The sequence below is a fragment of the Eremomyces bilateralis genome (assembly GCF_010015585.1).
Source record: "Eremomyces bilateralis CBS 781.70 unplaced genomic scaffold P152scaffold_10, whole genome shotgun sequence".
Classification (NCBI taxonomy): domain Eukaryota; kingdom Fungi; phylum Ascomycota; class Dothideomycetes; order Eremomycetales; family Eremomycetaceae; genus Eremomyces; species Eremomyces bilateralis.
The window spans coordinates 71,885-92,942 of record NW_022985076.1 but is presented as its reverse complement, the minus strand read 5'-3'; the positions used below and the strand labels follow the sequence as shown (position 1 = coordinate 92,942).

The 21,058-nt window shown below is 48.8% G+C and overlaps 5 protein-coding genes across 5 annotated transcripts; 1 reads left to right on the top strand and 4 right to left on the bottom strand.

Moving 5' to 3' along the window:
* Positions 1–219: 219 nt before the first annotated feature.
* On the bottom strand, positions 220–2,195 carry P152DRAFT_376343 (HET-domain-containing protein; the record flags this gene model as incomplete). Its single annotated transcript, XM_033675621.1, has 2 exons — positions 220–1,917; positions 1,950–2,195. Coding segments are annotated over 2 exons (1,944 nt in total), but the record flags the coding sequence as incomplete, so codon positions are not given.
* Positions 2,196–5,996: 3,801 nt separating this feature from the next.
* Positions 5,997–7,235, bottom strand: P152DRAFT_377816 (UDP-glucose 4-epimerase; the record flags this gene model as incomplete). Its single annotated transcript, XM_033675650.1, has 1 exon — positions 5,997–7,235. A coding segment is annotated over one exon (1,239 nt), but the record flags the coding sequence as incomplete, so codon positions are not given.
* A 787-nt stretch (positions 7,236–8,022) lies between these two features.
* On the top strand, positions 8,023–9,298 carry P152DRAFT_466574 (cell surface spherulin 4-like protein; the record flags this gene model as incomplete). The annotated part of the gene is made up of 3 exons (XM_033680699.1): positions 8,023–8,099; positions 8,189–8,541; positions 8,985–9,298. The coding sequence occupies 3 exons, from the start codon at positions 8,023–8,025 to the stop codon at positions 9,296–9,298; spliced, it is 744 nt and encodes a 247-aa protein (XP_033533790.1).
* A 5,523-nt stretch (positions 9,299–14,821) lies between these two features.
* P152DRAFT_397604 (uncharacterized protein) lies at positions 14,822–15,860 on the bottom strand (the record flags this gene model as incomplete). Its single annotated transcript, XM_033676416.1, has 2 exons — positions 14,822–15,220; positions 15,279–15,860. 2 exons carry the CDS (start codon positions 15,858–15,860, stop codon positions 14,822–14,824), a joined length of 981 nt encoding a protein of 326 aa, XP_033533789.1.
* A 1,726-nt stretch (positions 15,861–17,586) lies between these two features.
* P152DRAFT_397320 (uncharacterized protein) lies at positions 17,587–19,814 on the bottom strand (the record flags this gene model as incomplete). Its single annotated transcript, XM_033676406.1, has 3 exons — positions 17,587–19,049; positions 19,101–19,325; positions 19,448–19,814. The coding sequence occupies 3 exons, from the start codon at positions 19,812–19,814 to the stop codon at positions 17,587–17,589; spliced, it is 2,055 nt and encodes a 684-aa protein (XP_033533788.1).
* Between the last annotated feature and the right edge of the window lie 1,244 nt (positions 19,815–21,058).

Here is a 21,058-nt window from a genome sequence, read left to right as displayed (position 1 = left end):
CAGTCTGACGATTCAGGTATGCACTCCCGAAGTCCCATACAACCTCCACCATGTTCCAAGTGAAGGGTGATGGTAAGTTAGTCAAGGGAGACCAACGTCCACAGCCACCTAGCCCAGAGTAAGGCTAGAATGACGCGGCATCGCAGTCGCGAAATCGACCCCAGGATCAAGGAACAACCGGACTTTGGTAAGGCGATATCCGATTGTACCTTTCCAGTCCAATAATAACATGAAGATCTCCTGTTTCTCGGGACTGTTTGGCGTCCTCCTGTAACGGAGCCTCTGAATTACCAGGAGGTCATATTCCCCAGTCGGGATCGTGTTGCTATGCAGCATATTCCGTTTTCTGACAGAGCCGAGCAGTATGTCGGTGTTCGGCACGTATGCATCGCTGAATGGATCAGTCCGGATCTTGAGGCGGACTGTGAAGCCTTGTATTGTCAGTAGTTGCCCGTCGACTTTCTGGAACAAGACGCTCATGTCAAACGCAGCACTGTTTCTTCGGTCATTTGGCTTAATTTCCCAATCCTCACTATAACGCACTCGCCCTTCCCAGCCCGCCCAACTCCAGCTAGGGAACTTATCGCGCCTCCTCGGTGTCACGGTTTTATCGTGAAACCAGCGCAGCGATTGCGGCAAGTCGAGCAAAGGGAGACCCCAAACAAAATCTCGAAATTTGAAATGCCTCTTGTAGAATGCTAACATTCCAAGGAACGCGTTCAGAGAGTCCGCATCAAACAACATCTCCCGCGATGTATACGCTGCCAATTCATCGCAGAACACCCGCTCCGCAGTTGAGAACCTGGATGGCTCGTTTGGAATGTCTGCTCGTGCACCCGGCGTCCCAAGGCAGTGCAGTGGATCGTTGGTCTCGTCGATGGCCTCAAAATATTGTGCTGAATTGCACCAATATATGGCATCATATGGCGTCAAGAACAGTCGCCGCTTCCAGAGAATCCCTTCTTGAAAGGTCCACGCCCGCTTGCTCCAAGGGCAGTCCTGCACATAGAGAGATAATTTTGGAGGCGACGATATAATCTTCCGACCTTGGATATATTCCTCATGTGATGGAGCCCGAGAACGACGCAAATCAACCCCAGGCAAACCAGAGTTCGAGTCTTCTCCCGTAACAACTATGAAGGCCACCCATGCCGACTGATAAATCTTGTCCATCATTTGTAATTGGATCGTCTTCAGTGGCGCCGGCGCTTGATCCACACATAGTGCATCAATCCACATGTACTCGATCTCAAGTATGCTCGCCAGTTCGATAGAATTTTTCAGAGTCCTCGGAAGATTCTGAATCCGGACGTTCTTGTAGGCACCCCACACATAAGAAAGAGCGGCATATCGGCAGTTTTTCGGACACGGTACAATTTGCATGCTTGGTACATGAATCACCCGCTCTTGGAGAAGGTCATCTGAAAATGATACTTCGCAGTTCGATCCGTGAGAAGTCTGACATCGCTCGATCCATCCCTTCACGAAAGACGCATCTAGTTGCTCCCTGATTTTTCCTCCCGTTAAGGATGTCCTGTTTGAGAAAGCGCTGGATTGGTCTAAAGCAATGACGGATGAGGCATTTGCACCTTCGCTTGCAGACACAAAACGGCTCGAATTCAGACGTTTGAATGACGAACCGCTGAGAACAACAGCAAAAGAGATTGCATAAGACGCTTTTAGAGTGTCATCTTTCGGAACATTCCAGGACTCGTCCAATCGTTCGTAAGTTCTGAATGGAATAAGCGATATAGAAATGTTCGAAAGGTCGTCCATCAGCTCGGGGAACTCAGAAAACGGAAATGAATTGTACATCAGCCGACAGAGCGGACAAGACGAGAACAACTGCAACGACTCCAGCGATCCAAGGTTGAGATTGTGCATATCTCTTCGTTTTGATGTTTTATGACCGCCAAGCTAAGGTCATGCGCTTGGTGAGTTCCGCGGACAAACTCATCCCGATCAAGTTCATCGAGCGTGTCGGCGGCCTCAAACTTCGACAGGATATTGTAATCCGAACAACGCGGACACAATTCACTCTCCCTGCTTTTTGCCGGTTGCAGAAGAAGAGGGGCATGCCTGAAACTTGGAGCCAGCTTCGTCGATTTGACCGGACGAGCAATGATTGCAGCTCGCTTTTCTGCTAGGGAGCATTGCTGATCAAAGAACTCCTGCTTCCTGCAGAAAACACACAGCTCTAGAGCACGAGTAGCCATGATATATCAAATTGGGCTGGCTTACATAAATCAGCTTCATTCATTAACGCAAGGTACCCTTAGCGACCGTAGCCTTGAGGAAACACTGTATCAACTGTGAACGGGTCTTTGGATGAGACGGGGTATCAAATGTTAAACCATAAATATACAGCGATGAAGGATTTGGGACTCTGTATGGCCTTCTGGTTTCTAGTAAATCTTGTCGAGGATGTTATTGATTTATTTTTCTATTTTGCGATCATGTTGTTACTTCAGGCTGGACACTTGAACTCCAAACAACTGAGGCGCGTTCTGTTGCTGTCCTGTCAGTGGCTGTGTGAGCGGAGACTTCGTGTCCCAGCCACCCTGACAACAAACCGTACTTGCTTCAGTTTGTGATGCCCTCCTGATTTTCCTCATTCATCAAGCACAATCCTCTCTATATTATCCGAGTCTCGCATTTATCATATTAAGTGTTAAAAGGTGATGCTAATCAGTACAGAACACTCATTATTTAGCTCCACCATGACTAAAGACTCCTTATACCAGCCTTTGAGTGACGAGAAGCTCATCCGCTTCCTCAGGCTTCTGCCTGGGTAGCTGAGTGTAGCCAGGTCTCCGTTGAGCTTGTCTATTCTCATTTGGATCAAGCAAGAGGAGTGTTTGAAGCCAGCTAATACACATGAGGGGGGCCAAAGATTACAAGAGAAATAAGCTGCAACGGCCAGCCATTTCAGGCGAATTTGAACGCCGTCAGGTTTCTCCACCACCTGCGCCCTGTGATTCACGATTATTTGTTTTGTATGGATGCCATCTATATCGATCAAAATGACGACGATGAGAAATCCGGGCTAGTCGCATTCATGAATGAAACCTACACCCTTGCTAGGTCAGTTGTGGTATGTTTGGGTGAGAAACAAAACGACAGCGATATGGCGATGTATTACTTGTCCAACGTCCCTGGGGACAAATTGGTCCAAGAGTTTGCAAAGCAAACAAAATATGGATATATTCCTTCAAGTTTGATTATTCCAAAGTCGTTACTGTTCCACGATCTAGTCTATTCTCTATAGAATAGACGTGTGGTGAAAGGGCTCATTACACTCCCTAACTGCCCCTGGGCCAGAAGAGTCTGGATTCAACAGGAGGCTGCCGTTTGCGAAGATACTGTTGTCATGTGTGGGAAGTGGCAGGTCTCTTGGGAACAATTTTTCTCATTGGCATGGCTTTTCACCTCATCGGATCTAAACTTAGACTGGCCTGACTGGTTTGAGTACCAGTGCTACGACATCCAACCCGGCTTGGTGGCAGTCCAATGTATCCAAACCAACCTATTTGCAAGGGTAAACGGTATCAAGGAACGTATTGGCATAAGAATGGCCTTTACCTTTTATGGTATGATCGAAGACACTTCCTACTGCTTGGTCACGAATGCTGAGGACAAGGCATACGCTATTCTAGGACGTCCTATCGAACCGACCGAATAGGCTGTTCGAATCGACTACAAATTGCCGTGGCAAATCATTTACACCGATGCGGCTCAGCACATTTATAGAAGTGGGTGGATGAGCGCGGTGAGACAGGCCGGCCTTTCCCAGCAGAATGATGATGCTCTGCCATCTTGGGTGCCTGACTGGAGGGAGCCTGGGGAACCCTTGTTCCAGCATCAGGTGGAGTGGTGAGCAGGTGGAACGCTCGTCCAAAGACAGATTCCGCTAAAATTTAAGCCATGTTCGCTGCCTCGTAATAGCGCTCCGGCCCATCCCACATATATCAAGCCAGCTGGGGAACCTGGGAAACCTGGGAAACGCAAACTGTTCCCCATAATAGCAATGGAGCTTCCTTGTATTATACTGGACAGGGTGGCATCCGTGAGTCCCATTGCAGCAGGATGGGCTGCCAAGGACGCGGGTGACATGGACGGAGAAGACATCAAGGAGGTCCTTCAAGCCGAATCTGCATGCTCTGACTATATAAGGGAGAATTTACCCCAGCAGTACCTATGAGGAGAGACCATGCAATACAGCTACGCCTCGACGCTAGCTGCAGAGACGAACAACGACAACTCATTAGTGTGCCTTATTTCAGCAATGGCCATAGTCCATTGCGCGCGTACATGGAACGTGGATGATGTCAGGCGAAGTCTGGGATCTTATAATTAGAGCAGTTCAAGATCAATTTCCGACCACTGGTGCCAACTAAGAAAGGGTCTTCTCCAACTACCGCTACGCCAGTGGATAACTCTACGCGACAGAATGCCGAAGACTACAGTCGGATATTTTCTACATTAGGGACGAGGAGAATCTCATTGGTCTAAGGAACGACTGTGGATGACTATTTCATTTTACTAAGATTCCCGAGAGAGTCGATAACAGAATTTGATATTGTGTGGTCTGTATCAAGGAGATAATTCTCACAGGACGTTGAAGAAGAACGAAGACTCATAAACGCCAAGACTGGAGGTACTTTGATATCGTACTCAAATCAACCAATTAGAGCTGCATCCTCCTAATGCCGATCACAATCTCAACCGTGACCGCTCAAACTGAGGATAGGTTCATCAACATTATCTCCTCCCATAACTTTTCCCAACTTATCCGACCTTGTGGATTGAATGAGCGGTATTACTGAGCGACGATACAATCGGAACGGTTGAATTATCCGGCAGCGGTTTCTGAAACTGTACGGGAGCTACCGAAATCTGACTATGAGTCTTTTTGATCGAAGCTATATTTTGACCGTCACCGTGCATGGCTATTTTCCGAACTCGCAGAACGTTACCAAGGCTCTCTTCTCATATGTGAAATTTCGAGAGTGTGGCTGCTCTCCGAGACATTTTCCTTGGTATTGACGACTATTAGTGAAGCAAGTAAGTGTTTATTTCTTTGCCTTGCAGTGCCATGACAATACGCCGGACCCCTGGATTTTGTTCCAGTACCGATTCAACGAGCTTGGAGGATACCTTTCACGTGTAGAGAAAATTGGAAACCCCGATCGGAGGCAGATACGAGCTCAAATGCTGCCTCATGACACAGCAACGAGCATCCGGCTAGACGATGGAAAATAGGGAAGGATTCCGGGAGGTGGGGAAGAAAACTATCCTTTGCGGATACGGGTAACTGCGTGACGGACAGGGAATGGACGCCTTTGATACTCCAGCTCCCGACGATAATTCAACAGCCTGACCAGTATCCAACTGTCAATTTGAAGATCGGTTGTCAAACCACTCCAAAGCACCACCTCGATCTGATCCCTCACCTAGCCAGGGTGGCTGCAAAATTGGAATATCAAACGGCATTCTAAATCTGCCTGCGATGGGACATATGGTAAATACAATCGTATACCGCCGTGGAACACACCGCAGCTGTGGTATCACTCAACTGTTTCAACGATATCGATTCCCTGATGACTGGCACGATTCAAGAGAGGATGGCGTAGACCGATCAGCTAGATGACATGACCAGGTCCATTAAATACGAACCAGCGGCCTATTATACATCAGTCGAAATCTCCCATCAGCCTTTGCCTCTACGGACACCTTGGCATATTAAAGCATGTATACTGTCCGGTTGGAATCCCGACGAGAACAATTAGGGAAGGTAAGAGAACAGTTCTATTAAAGACTTACGCGATTAATATCCAAAAATTAACTATTGCGCCAGTTTCTTATCAATGACTCTTGACCGTGCTCGCTTGAACCATCGCTGCCCGCGGAGTCTAATCAACGTACCCAAACCGAACAATGACACAAGATTGTTATCGCCCTTGCTGTTATCATGTCGACTCCATCACCTGTGAGAGCTCTGTGTATCTCCACACGTCCCGAGCACAATCCTCGAGCGTTTTCTCCGCTTTCCAGTTCAGTTCAGTCTCCGCGCGGTCGACGGCAGCAACACAGAACCCGACATCACCCTTCCGACGACCAACTTCTCGGGCAGGAATTCCCTGGTTTGATGCCTTTTCTAGGCTCATCACGACTTCACGGACTGTGTGCCCTCTGCCAGTTCCGAGGTTGTACGCTCGAAATCCTTTGATGGTACCTCTGGCAGCAGCATCAAGAGCAGCGATGTGACCGCAAGCAAGGTCTTGCACATGAATAAAGTCGCGAACAGCCGTTCCATCGGCTGTGTCGTAATCGGTTCCGTAGACATTAAGCTCGGACAGTTGTCCAGTCAAGACGCGGATTACCACAGGAACCAGGTTCGTGGGTCGCTGTCGAGGGTGTTCTCCGAGAAGGCCGGATTCATGGCAACCGACCGGATTGAAATACCTCAAAAGTGTAATCGACCACGATGGGTCGGAATGTGCCAGGTCGGCAAGGATGGCCTCGCACATATACTTGGTCCGACCGTATGGCGAAGTGATACCCGAAACACCTGGCTCGGCGAATTGCACGTCTCCTCGAGAGTCGAAGTACGATTCCGGATGATGCACCATGTGCTCTTCACTCAGTGGAACGCCACTATTGGCTTTGGACCCATACACCGTTGCAGATGAGGAGAAGACGAAGTTTTTGATCCCAAATTCTTGCAAAACATCGAGAAAATCGACCAAGCCACAAACATTGTTCCTGTAATATGGAAGTGGCTTTTCAATCGACTCTTCGACCGATTTGAAAGCGGCAAAGTGGATTACGCCCGCTATTCTGGAGCTTCTTGGCGCCACCGAGTTTTTGCTAATGGACTCGCTGATGTCGTATTTGCTGAGAATGGCGCGGATGGCCGAGGAATCCTTATAGTCGACCTCATGGAAGTCTACTGAGGGCAATGGCTTGTTGTCGCTCTTGCAATATTCGGAAGCCAACAGGATGACCCGGTCCAGGACGGCCGAGAAAGAGTTGCTCAGATCGTCGATTACGACCACATTGTATGATGCCTTCAACAATTCCAGGGTCGTGTGGCTCCCGATGTATCCGAGTCCGCCAACAACTAGGATATATGGGTTCTCAACGACGGTTAGGTCAAAAGAATCCTCTGTCAAATCGTCGAACAGCACCGATCGCTGCGTATCTGGCGTGCCAATGGACTCGGACGAGCTGTTGGTGAAAGATAAGGATGAAAACGAGCGTGAGGGGCTCAAAGCCCTGGACGACAGACAGAACTCCATGAGTGATAAGCGAGAGTTAGTCGACGAGGGATCGACAAAGCCGTCGAAGGCTACTTCGGATTATATCTTAAATACGGTCGAGACGTCACGTCACTTAAGCGGAAAATTTGTCTCTCGATCTCACGACGAAACCAGAAATGTTCCGCAGCAGGGCATCGGAGTGGCTGGCATAGTACTTGTCTAGATTTACCCGCCTAGACCACCGGTGGCCATACCGGCTCCTTCGGGAATTCAGTCAAACAGTCTCCCTTGTGGTGGTGGGGTTCGTATAGGGGAATGGTATGAACGGTTGGGCGTTATCCCTGCCAAATATTATCCCACATCTAATACTGGCGGACTCCTTGGCACATCACGGGAACAGCGATGAAGTATATTGGGCTGACGAGGTACTAGGGTTGCAACTTTATGTGGTAAATTTAGCACCTGAGGGAAACAAGTCAAAAGCCTCTCATCGCACCATCGTTGAACAGCTGAACTCCAACCTCGACCCGGATCGACTGAATTGTCGCCGCAATAGATTTTGTGCTACCGTCCCAACCGCTAGGTGCAGAGAACCACCGACGTGGGTCCACCAGAATCGATGCGCTTCGTGCGCTCCAGGCCTTCAGGAACATCATCATTCAAATTCCTTCGATGGACACTTCAAGCAGTCCAACTTTTGCTTGCTCCAGCAATAATCTGGGCTGCCATCCCGGCTACATTCGCAGTTGGTTGGCTCACTATGTCGCCGAGGTCTGAGATCCTGCTCCCACTCTACATCTATCCTACCTCGGGTGCATGGAATCCACTTCATCAAGTGTAAGCATGGTGGTTCTTGTTCCTGAATTGCAATATCTCAAAGTGCTCAAACGCGAGCGAGTGGCTGACCATACCACGTTCTCTCGTAGCATCCTCGCATACCCTGCCGTTCGGTTTACAGTCGTCATCAATCCGGCAAGCGGGCCAGGAGATGGACCGCTGCCTGATTACAACTACACCCGGGAGATCGCCACATTGAATACCTTCGACAACGTGCGCACCATTGGTTATGTTGCCACCACGTATGGCAAGAAGAGCCTGGAAGCAGTGATGCAAGAAATCGATAGATATGCCAACTGGGCCTTATTGGACCCCGCGCTGGAGCTGAGCGGAATTTTCCTGGACGAGACACCAACTCTGTACACCGACGCGAACGGTGCATATCTACCAATGATCCAGACCAACATCAAGAATACGGTAGGCTTGGGAAGTGGGCTTGTTGGTGAGTCAAGGCGAGACCTCGTTTCTACTGCATTTGCTTGTCTGAAGTCATTTCGAACAATGCGCTAGCAGGGGTTCGTACTTTACATGCACTCAATTGCTAAATGGGCCTACCATTTGTGGAGCACGAGCGATCAATCGGAGCCCCACCAGCCCCTGCACCCCGGACTGCCAAGCGACGCTTAAACCCTGGGCCGCCCTGTCTCAGCAATTCAACACTCGTTTATTCACATTGCTGGTGACACGGTTGGGCGCCGTTGGGAAGCACGCATTCTTACCTCATATTGTCGCCGGATGTGGCTGTATTGCATGCTCGCGTCATTCTGCTTTTCCGTTGTCTTTAGGTTTTTAGAAATTTCCCTGTCACTCGGACCGGGAATCACGCTCCGTATTGCATCAATTTCTTCATTAGTCCACCTCGTACTAACCGGCTTCTCTTTCTAGTGCACAATCCCGGAACGATCCCGGATGTTCGCTTTGCGGCCGCGGCGGATGTGACGGTTCTGTTCGAACAAACGTATGATGTCTACGTCGCCCGAAGTGCGAACGACACGGTCGCTCCTGCGACACTGTTGTTTGACCGGGAGCGAATTGGGGCGATCGTCCACACATGCCCGGATGATCTGGGCCCTCAAGAGATGAAGCAGTTTGTCGAGGAGGTGGAGGTCAAATTTGGCTGGCTCTACCTGACTGACCTTGGAGAGAATTACTACCACAACTTCAGCACCCGATTCTTAGAGTTTGTTCAGTACGTCTAATGGCACATTCCACATGAGGTTTCTGAGATATGTCGTGGCATCTTTGATGGGCATCGGATCAATGGGTCACCCCACGTGTCTGCAATGTAGGAGATGTATGCATATTGTCCGATTCACTTTGGGTGTTTTTATTTATAGAATACATAACATGTTTTCGTGCGAATAGTGGGCCTTACTATGTGAACACGAGGCGTACAGTATTCTTTTGTGGCTTCTTATTTGTTCTCGAAGATTTTCAGTCGTTTCAGTCTTAAGACCTCGGAACCTGTCAACGTGCGGAGGTGGTCTCAATTTTCCGGCGTGATCCGACCCATTTCGCCGTGATGCGAACCATCATCAAAGGTTACCCTATAGCTTACGAATCTGGGGCTTCGGGAATGTATTTGTGCCCAACTTCAAAGCTTGTGTTTCCATCACACCAGGGTCACATAATCGAAATAGTATGGCTATTATCATAAGAAGATCAATGCAACCATAACCTATAGTCAGTGAGATATTGAATGGGGCAGTCTTGGACAGTGTCAATCCAGCACGAGGCAAACTACAGAGAGGCGAATAACAAAGCTGTTGACTAGCCCAAGGCACCTGGATTCAGAAGGGTAGCTATCTGATGCAACACTGAGTGACTCGGTTGCATTATCTAGTGGGTATTATTACCACCTTCGGACGGCTCCGAAACGTGAAATGTGAACTGCATGAACGTGAGTTGTGAACGGTCTTGCAGAGCCGTGTCTACCGCTGCAGAGGCAAGTTTACGACCACTTCCGGATTGGATACAGAGCAACGACAAGATTTGGTAGAATCGGGATCGAGCTGTGTATAATGCCACTTTAAGCAAGCAACCCAAGAACAAAACCTCGATCCCGCACTCGGGAACAGGGATTATAGATCCCAGTTCTTCCATGCTTCAAAATAACCGGTCTGCACTAAGCTTCCTTGCGGACTGGAAAGAATATCGCTGCCAGACGTAATGTGAAGATCGTTTGCTATCAATCCCATTGACCTTTCATAGTCCTAGTTGAATTGGCAAGCGAGATTCATGAATTCTTAGGTTGGCAGGCAGGAGTCGTCAACAACTGGGTTCGACCTCTGGCCCGGAACGGATATAAGGCTGAAAGTCAACCGGTTAGTGGATGGTGAAGCTTCCGGGATGTCTGCCAATCCATACTCCATATCCCTTACCTTTCCAATTCATTGCCTCGTCAAGATCGGTTCTGTCGTGCATGGCTGTCTGCCCAGGCAAGGAGAAATTTCATACACTAGTTAATCAAATGGTGGGATCTTCGAGGTTCCAAGATTGAGATGTTCAGCAAAATCCCTGTTTTCCGAAGGGGATATCAGGCAGCCCACTATTGAATCTATCCCGGTAATGACTGGTGAAAGCCTCGTCACAACAAATTATGCGCGGATCACTCACCCACACATCATCCAACCGATGAGCACATGCAGCACCACTCTTGTCTCAGACCAGCCTCCGCACGCGAGACAACGGACTCAATATACTACCTGTCTTACGGGCGAAATGCCATAGGGACCTGTCGTTGATCATCCGGGACACACGGGATGACACCAAGTACGATTAGGCTAGGTCATCGGATAGCGAGACACGAACCACGATATTAAGAATAAGACAAGCTCCATACGTGGAATAATAAATATGTGTCTATACCGAAGAGGTACCGCCGGCATACGAGAAGTGCGGAGAGGGAGCGAGAAAATGTCTCTTGCTGAACGGCAACCCAAGGAAATGATGAGAGCCCTGTCGAATTAACCTCCTTGCTAGTTTGCCGTAGTTCATGGCGCTAATGCAGGGCCGGGAAGTGGGAATGGGGTTAAGGCAGGGATTTCAGCCCAATGCGGGGTTCTCCCTTTTGACTAATCCGCTGTTTGGAATAAAACCAATTATTGGGGTATTTTATGTGTGGGCCTGTATCATAATTGGCCAGGGCTAATCGATTCTAATGCCCCTGGTCAACCGACGCCGAGGCGACGCACACCTATTGCAACGTTGCAAAGTCTGATCGATACACTGGTAAGGTCAATATTAATATGAACGGAAATTTTGCTGCATTCTCAAATATTGTGAAGTTAATTGCCCCACATGTGCTAGTCAGCGAGATGCCGACATCAGCAACTCCATTAGAATCAGAGATGGACGAGTCGCTTCACCGTCATCCAGACGTGAGTAGAGTCAAGCTTCCATACGATACCAAATCGAATACTGCTGCGATCGATAAGCTTAGGTCCCCGATCGAGAAATTGGTTGCTGCTTACTATCCGAATCTAGTCTGCCCCATCTAAAACAGCAATGGAAACTTCACTTCCTATGCGTTGGAACCAAGATCGAAGTGTCATCTCCCTCCTCGATCTTCAAGCGAAGGAGCTTGGAGGCAGTGTTACTTCCGGTTCATCGAAAACCCATTAACTGGACCGGAGTGCCATACTTACCAGCTTTCCGTCCCAGTTTTCCGGTTCTCCCGGGAACTAGTAAGCCTAGAATTTGAATGATCCACGGAAAAAGCTCCGGTGTACTATCAAGATTTTAGATTCTAGTCATCGTGCAGCAGTTTGCCACTGCACGCGTGCATCTCAAGACGGTGGAGAATTCAGAAGAATTTAGGCAGAGACCTTGCTGCTGTCGAGCGTTCCATTTTTCTTCTCTGACGGGCACTGCTGCCATTCCATGGGTTCCCGGTTTGGTACCTGAAGTCCCACTGTGTCCGAGTGGCTGGACGCGTTGAGCTCCAACTTTCAAATTATTTGCTTATTCTGTACTTCGAGTTCTTCTCCATTTTTCAGCTTCTATCAAGCTCCTATTATTCTCACGAAGAATACTCCAGGGACTTGGTACTCAGACAGTATTTCTCCATTGTCCAGTATCTATCAAATTCTCTCTGAGTCTTAGAAAAGATAGTCAACAGACTTGGTTCCACATGCCTGGGTGTCGATAGTATTCTAGAAGCTTTCCTCCACGTGATAAAAGACGAAGTTTCAGGTAAATTAGCCCACCCAACGGACTATGCCTATATAACAAGAGGACTGAATGGTGCTAACCCACGCCTCTGTGAGGAGCAATTCTTTCAAGGGCCTTTGTAGCAGAAAATTGGCCTAGGGGATGTTAGGAAGACTGACTGATTTCATGGCTGGTAGTTGCGATTCAAGCTTGATCCTAGCCGTGACAAACCATATTTGTAGGCTAGATCGAGCCCCGTATATTCCAATTCTTTCTCAGTGGGTTCGGCTCCGCGGAGATTGTAAAACCCATTGGACAGAAGAAACTAGCCATAGAGCGGACTTATTACTGCTGAGTTGAGACGTTTTGGGCCTGGACCTATATTGACAAGAGGGATGTGTGTTGTCAGTTTCATCTATTCACCTAAGGAAGCCCCCCCTCACATATTTTCCATCCTCTCAATAATACTTGATCTTGATATTGTTCTAGAACTGTTCTTTTAAGCATCATGCCCCATTCCATTTCTCTCTTTGGTTATGATTTTCGGTGCTTTCTGCTGTGGCAGGTAGTCTAGCCGTGAACCTTACCCTGGAGCCGCGGAGCCTCATAAATGTCGAGACGAAACTACTTCGGCAATGGACAAGGCAAGTATTACAACGGAGCATGTTGTAAATTTGGTAAAGGGCGTTTCAGTTGTAGCACATCTCGAAATGTCACGTATATACCTGTACAACATTGTCAGGCATCAGTCAGCGTCACCGTTATTTTCAGCGCGAGCACTGGATACACAAACTATTCTCGTTGCGGTAGAGGGGTCGTGGAACCAGTGAAGGTGCGTACGACAGTCAATAGGGGTAGATGGCAATTGCTATCATGAAAATAGTTGCACACAGTCCGTGCAGCTGATGGAATATTTCTATGGCACAATAGACGTTTGGGTTAATGTTACTTGTACATGTATCCTGACGGTAGCAATACGTGGCGCAGTCTCAACTATCCGTTACATCCGAGATTGTGGTAGAATGGTAAGACAAGAGAAGTTTGGTCTGGGGAGACGCCGCCTGGACCCGCCTTGGTTGAGCCGCATGCATCCTAGTCACACTGGTGGATTCATTCCTGCAAACAACGTAGCCCAAATCTGGACTAGAAGCCATGATGTACGGAAACTGAACGAGCAATTTGCGTATGCCTTGCATATTGTTTGCGATGTGCGGCGGTAAGATACGACTATTCCAACGAAGCCGAGGAGGGTTTGACACCGATGCAGCTCAATATCGGGCAAAAACAAATTAGAACAGCGCCAAGGGCTATCAATAATGGATAGAGCCAAATATCCCCTCAGTGCAAGTTCGAATTTTTGAGTTCTCACAAGGAGAGTTATTATGTTGTTGTCGCGCTATGGGTTGGTCACCAGTGCCACCAGTGACGCAAAAATTATCTCGTCGATCGAAAGGTATATGGGGTAACATTTGGAGATTTGGGGAATATTCAAGCGAACAAGGCAGGTAACGGCTTTTTAGGGCCGGGGTATAGTAGTTGTACTTTGAGGAACTACATTGTGTATATTAAAACCGCCAGGGATTTGCCAGCCAGGGCATATTAGCCTATACTATCAATTTTCCGAGCTTCGCCCACGATACTAGATGTTACCGGGTTTTAAAACATTTCCGCTGGGCTTAATCTTGTAATATAAATGAGGGCATTGGAATCTTCAAACCCCTATTTGTTATGGGCATGGCCCATGCCGTAACTATTTATTGATCTTGCATGATCGTGCTGCAGCTGTATTAACCCTCCAACATCACTTGATTAGAAATAGCGAGCACGACATCTTTGCTCTGCACTGCAGATTTGTTAGCCCACTGAACACTATGCGTGTACTCCGATAGACAGGAGTTGGATTACTGAGAAGTGCAGCTCCGTAGGGCTGGCGCCGGCTCGGAATGTCTGCATTATACAGATCCAAAATCAGACTGTCCACCAACGTCGTGGAAGCCATTGACAGGTCACAGGCTGCTTGCTATAATTATAATAGTATTGGCTGCAATAGGACGGCGATGGCCGATGACTCAATGTGGCGCGTGTACAATGTTCTGGCCAGCCAAACTTGATCTCCAGCTGAGAGTCAGGTTGCCGGTGTGCAGAGAAGTTGTGTACCGTTGCCGAAGATGGCATATGAACAGAGGGCATCCGAAATGCGAAGGACTATATGAAGTAACCTTGGGAAAAAGACATGAGGAATCCTACAGGAAGACAAATGATAAGAGTATCTGCCAATACACCTAACCAGTGTATTAAAGAAGGCCAGAACGAGTGTAACAGTTCGATATTTAGAACATTATCTCGATTAGCTACAGACTGGTTTTGAATCCGCCTTCACTGTTGATCCTCTAATAACCATAGCCGGGACTTTCTTCCTCAAAATGTTATCTCACCAGCACCAGTGCATGCAATTGTAACACAGAATGGGAAACTAGGTAGTGAATCGCTGATATTACAATTGATGAGCTGAAATGCAAACAAAAGGCCTCTCATAGCTCACCATTGGTCGGCAAAAGCCAAAGTCAAAATCACAACGATAGCGTAGTATTGGCTGTTTGCCCATTGCAAAACTGGACGTACCCGTCTAGATCCATATCCTTCAATACAGTACTGAACAATTCAGACCCTTCGCCTTGTCCAGAGTCTCTGCAGAAGGTGTCGTTGCTGGCGATCTGGGGCGCATTATGTGGGTACTCGATGTGGAAGACCGGCTTGCCAGCACTGATATACGGTGAGAAACTGGAGCATTCGGAAAATTGAACGCATTGCTCATTGACGGAAAATTGCGTGCGGCTAATGAGGGAAGGAATCAGGTCAGCGGCGTTCTTGAGCCCAATTGACATGGAAAGGTTGGAAGCAAGTGAGGAGAGGCGGAGCATGAATCGCTCGGAGTCGGCTTGGGTTAATGAGACGCCGTTGTCGTTTTGCTGGAGTTGGAGGTTAGCGTACCATCATTTTGAAGAATCATAGAGGGGAATGATTTACATAGCCATCAACATTGTCAGGGTCAACTGCATCGCATCCTTTTTCTCTCGCCATCCTCATCCGCGCTTCGATGATCTTCCATACAGTCTCAGATCTTAGATTCAACCACCTTTCGCCTGGCCAGCCGTCCAATTCTTTACCCAGATCATCCTTCTTGAACTGTGAGCTATCCGGTCTGAAATCCTCATAAGATCCAGCGCTGAAATAGCAGATCACCCGCTTGCCAGCCCGATGTAGTGCCTGGATAGTACTCGGAGGATTCGTGAACAAGTCAATGTCATATATACCGACGTCGGGACGTAACGATTCGACGCCGTCCGACAAGTCCAAAGGATGAAGTAGTGCAATCTGCCAGGTACTGTTCACCGCTGGCTGCCAAGTCGTGCCATTTGTCCCTGGGGGAATGGTCGTAGGAGGTTGTTCCTCCTCTTCCTCACCGCCTTCACGGCCGATTGTGAGGCCTAAACCAAGTCCTAGAGCAAGGCCAAGGATGATAATTAGGATGGTTAGGAGCAGCAAGACTTTCTTGCGACGGGATTGCCCACTCCACCAGGATTGATGACCAGTATTTGGTTTCGCCATTGCTTCGTCGAAGGCCATAGAGGCGGAGAGTGGACGGGCCATTATGTCTATCTTCCAAGCTTCATCGAAAACGTACCTGGTGAGCCGAAACGGTCAGCGATCATCAACAAAACAAGCGGATGCTGTGTATATCCAACTGCAGAGTCTTGACTTTGAGCTCGAATTTTTTTTCTGAGGATCCGCTAAGTTATTCCAGCTCAAAGGAAGGTATAGCATGAAGCTTGGTTTGGTGCTGCGGAATGATTCCGAGGAAGGGCCGGAATGATTCAAATCGCACTGCTCCCAGAGCCGCAGGAGGAGAAGTGAAATGGCCTTGGGGGCCAAATCCAAATATTCCGAGCAGTAGAATCTTAGAATCTGGCACCCAAAAACGCAAATGACGTGGCACCTCGACCGCTACCTGATCGTGGGAAACATTCGCGATCCGATGGCTTCAGGTGCATACCGTACTTGATAGCATCAACTAGCTCACATGAAATTTTCAAATGCGAACGCCGTCCGTGGTCGTAAACAGAGCTGGTGAAGGAACGCGAAACGATTGGATTTGACATGCATGCAGGGAAATATTGGCAACGTACAGCTCCGAGACTTGCCACGGCCAACCGATCTTGTGAAGTAAGCCGGAAGCCTACGACTCAATGGAACCAGCAAGACGGGTGACCTGTGACAACTGACAAGTGCTGCAAACAAGAACCATTTGGCACGATAGGGAGGTGCTGATTAGGAAAAGGGCGAAATCGTCGCCTCGTTTCACCAGACTCGCCTATCCTAGGGCATTTCTCCGAGATTATTTTCGGGGACGCGATGTGGAATGTAGAATGATCTGGAACACTGCGATCGAATGCAGGGAACGGATTCCAGTCGCGCACTCAGAAAGTTAGGACTTAGGAGGCTTGCACGTTGCAACGTTGTCTGATCGACGCGGAATGCAACAGGTCGAAAAGGGGGTAAAACCGGTAGAAAAACTATTTGCCGTTTGCGGCTTGGGCTGTGGAGCGGATTCGAGCGGTTTTGATCCCGGGACCGATCACCCCGGATCGGCACCCAAAACTCCGTATCGAGCTCGTAGGCGCCCACGAAGACGGCTGTGGCTTGGAGCTATTTTCGATCATCTCAAGGGATCATGCAAAAGATTTCGAGTGGCTGTTTTAAAAACGATAGAATACAACGACACTTCTAGTTCGGAATGGCGGACGGCTGGCTTAGGGAGGTACAGCGCCGGCCGCCCAGGTCGCCAGTCTATGATTGAGGTCGTCGAGTCCTTGCTCCACGTATATCGGGTTGGACGATGCGGGATGCGGAAACGGGTTTTGACTACAGAATTGATTCGCGATGGCAATATTTATTAGGTAACGGGAGAGGGCCTGGGTCTTCTGGCGTAATGCGGAACGGAGAGTTAGCAGAATAGGGGATTGATAATGCAGTGCAACACTGCTGCCGTGAAAGCGACCTGACGGGTTGGAAAGCGGAGCAATTGTTCTATGACTGATGTTGCTTAGCCGTATACCGTATTTCCGAAAATGCAGTGGAAAAGCTATTTTAGCGTGCATGGTTGACAGCCGTTGGCATTAAGGCTAACTCAGAGTCTGATAGTGATTGTATTCTTATCTCGAGAGACGTAGTCATATAGGCCCCGTGTATTAGTGCCTTATGGAAGCCAGAGCTTCCTCCGAACGCCACTCTCTGCATTTTAATATTATACGATTATATGGTAAATGTGTAGCCACTAGGCTTTGATCGGAGTCGTCAAAGTAAACGTCTGGGTCGAGCCACTCAGAGTAGTCCAAATAGTCAACGGGTCGCTTCCAATCTGCTCCGAAATCCCGCCATTGGTGTTTATGACACTGCCAGGGAATGTCACCGGGATCTTAGTAGCGCAGCTGTTTGCATTTGCACTGACCGTCACCGACACGATCTTGGTACCATCCGCGGAATAATTGTAAATTAGGTTCGGATTGCACTTGTCTCGAGTCATGCGGTTGATGAAGTCTGTCGCGATGTCATCATGCTTGAGGGTGATAACCGGCCAGCTGGTCAGACGGGTCAACTCCTGTGTGATCACCTCAACCCAAATTTGAATGAGGGACAACTTCGAGGAGACGCCGTTCACGTCCGTGTTGGGGACGTCGATCTGGCGCAAGTTCGCCTGGTGGAACATGTAGGGATCGTGGCGAAGGCCGAGGAGATAACGAGTGTTGGTGGCGCGGGCATCATTGATTAGATTTTGGAAGCCACCGCTGCCACCGGAGGTGTCGATCCACTCTTGAAGGGTGCAAGCAGGTAAATCGCAGTTGAAGTATATTGTGGTCGCCCAACGGGGGATGATCCAGAGCCCAGCGTATCCATTGTCAGCAACGGTGGTTAGGCGTGGCCAAAAAGTGTTTACGGCGTGTCGTAGAGGTGGGCGGGTGTTGTCTCCGACGACGGAGGTGATGCCATTGTCCATCCATGCCTTGATGGCGTCTCCATTGTGCAAACCAGTGATGGCTGGGGGGATAAGGCCCTTGCTGCTGAACTTATTGCCGGATGATAGTTCGATTTGCTGCATCCATGCTTTGTTAAACTGGATCTCCTTAGCAGCATCCGAGTAGGTAGCGTTATTCAACTCGTAGTGAGTGAAGGTGTGCGACATATGGGCAAAGGCATCGCGGTTGCTAGCGATCTGGAACCAGTTCTCAAGGGTATCAAGGCGAGCACAAGTCAATGACCACGGGTATGTTGTTGGAGTTGTTGGCCAGATATTGGTTCCAGTGCCCAACGGCTTCTGAAATTCCAAAGGCGTGTCTGGTGGGGAGTCATATTCGATCGCGTCTGGTGGGTTGCACATGGAGCCACCGGCCGGGGTATTGACCGCCGCTTCGATATCTCCGTTGCCGTTATGACCAATCTCCATGAAGTATTTGGAGCCGGCAGGAAGCTTGTTGTTGAGCTGAGTCTGCCAGGTGACATGGTTGGCAATGTCTCCAGCGCGGAGACGGAAGAGACCCCCAACAGGACGGTAGAGGTCGCTCTCCAAGAACATGTCATCCACTTGAGTCCCAAGGTAGATTCTGCGGAACCCGACATACAGACCTCTGGTCATCCAGTGAATCCATGCGTGCTGCAGGAAGTTGGATGCCACAGCCCAATCAGAGGCCCAAGAAATGAAGAAGACCATCTGCTGGCGATTTCCAATCTTGTTAATAACAGCTAGGAGAGTGTTAACTGATGATATTGATAATGGAATGGTGGACTGCTCACCAGCTGTGGTCGTTGTGGTAAAACTACCACTAGGAGCAAAGCGGGCAATTTCCGTTGCGATGCTAGAGTTGGTGATTGTCGAAGGGTAGTGCCACAGCCCCTGGGTGCTCATAGTCGCACCACTCTTGAGGTTTGCGGTAGGGAAGGCAGAGAGATCAGAGAATGATATGAGTTGTTCTACTCCAGCATCACAGCATCCAGCGCCAGGAAGGGCGGTAGTAGTGCCTGTTCAGCAATGTGTCAGTATTGCTTCAAATGATTAGAGATAAGTATCATTCTATTCCTAAGGGCACGGGCATGTTCTGGGCATGGAAGCTGGATTGGACTTGAAAGATGGGATGGCTTACCAAAATCCGGCCCAGGATATGCATCGATGCGGACCATACGGACACCATAATTGGTCTGGTAGTCATACAGTTGCTGCCATTGTGCGGTTGTCAAGGCACTGGTAAATCCAGTGCTATACTGATAGCTCACTTCGCTCACCACAAGGATACCACCATAGTTACCAGCTGAAGCAGAGCTATTCAGTTGAGGAAGAGCGACACCAGTCTGGGGAACGAGTACCACTTGGTACGGAATTCCATAGCCTTGAAGTCCTAGAGTTGCCGAGTTGGCACTGCCTTGGTCACGGGCAAGCACTAGAATTGTCCCCTTATTGCTAATAGCTGCATCAGCGCCGAGTAGTAGTATGCTACCCAGCCAAGCCAGCATCAACTTGAACAACATGATGAGGAAGGTATAACGAATGACAATCTAAACAAATTGGATGGCGCGTAGAAAGTTGATGATAAGAAAATAAATGAATATGTCTAGGGTAGGAACTTTAAGAATTAAATGTCGCCTTCGCAATCGCAGAGATAGGTGCCAACTCGCCAAAACAAACTGACGCCCAATACAGCCACAAGCGAGGGTAATTTTGGCTAGCGAAGCCGTGGATGGACTGCTCTGCCGACGACTCGGGCTCTCAATGAAGATGATGGCTGTCGGTAACGAGTGAAGAAGTATGAAAAAGCAGCAAATGTCCAATCTCCGCTTCTCGCACCTCCACACTGCCAGGTCAGAATAAGTGCAGGAGACAAACCGGATGGGCTGATAGGATGAACTGGACAAGTCTTCCTCTAAAATGGATTGATGTAAGCCAAATATTGAAAACCCAAGCATGGTCACACGCCGAGCCGTCAAGGGCAGGTGTATCAATCCATGATGACATGTGGAGTCTGTGGTCATGTACTCCGTACTCCGTAGTGGGCAGTGCTATGTTTGGCATTGTCAACAGACACAGAAAACTCGTACCACATGTTACACAGGATTTGGCGAGGGGTATGGACTCGAGAGTCCGTAGTCGACCTTCAAGGAGGCTGTGGTGAGTTGATTCAGGACGAGAAATGTTGTAGCCAAACTTTCGACCAGGTACTAGCCATTGCGCAAGCGTCCCAATGCGGCAACCGTGCATTTATGGATCCAAGAAGGGAAACTTTAGATATGGGAGGGCTTGAGCGTAGTGCCTGGTGAGGGCCGAGTACTCTGTTTGATGCAACAGATTGATTGACAATAACTAAAAAACACTGAAAGTACGGATAAATAACGTGTCCAGATGGGTGGAGCCGCGCCTATTGTTTCAAATACAAGACAAGATACGGAAATTCTGGATATGATACGTAATCGATGGGAAAGGCAAGGAATCAGAATCGATGATGAATCTTGAGCGCGGCTCGTGATGGATGAATGGGGGGGTTTAGCAGTCCGGCCGCAATTGCGGGATCGACAAGGGGCGGAACGAAGTGCAGGGGGACATCGCCAAGGCAGAGGTTATCAGAATTCTGAAAATAATGGTAAGGCAGGGGAGGCGTGCCCACGGGTTGAAATTCCGATGCCCTTTTCAACATCCCGAGCACAACCCTCGATCTCGTGTTCGATGTAATATATCAGCAGTAATCAAGGGTGCAGCCGATACC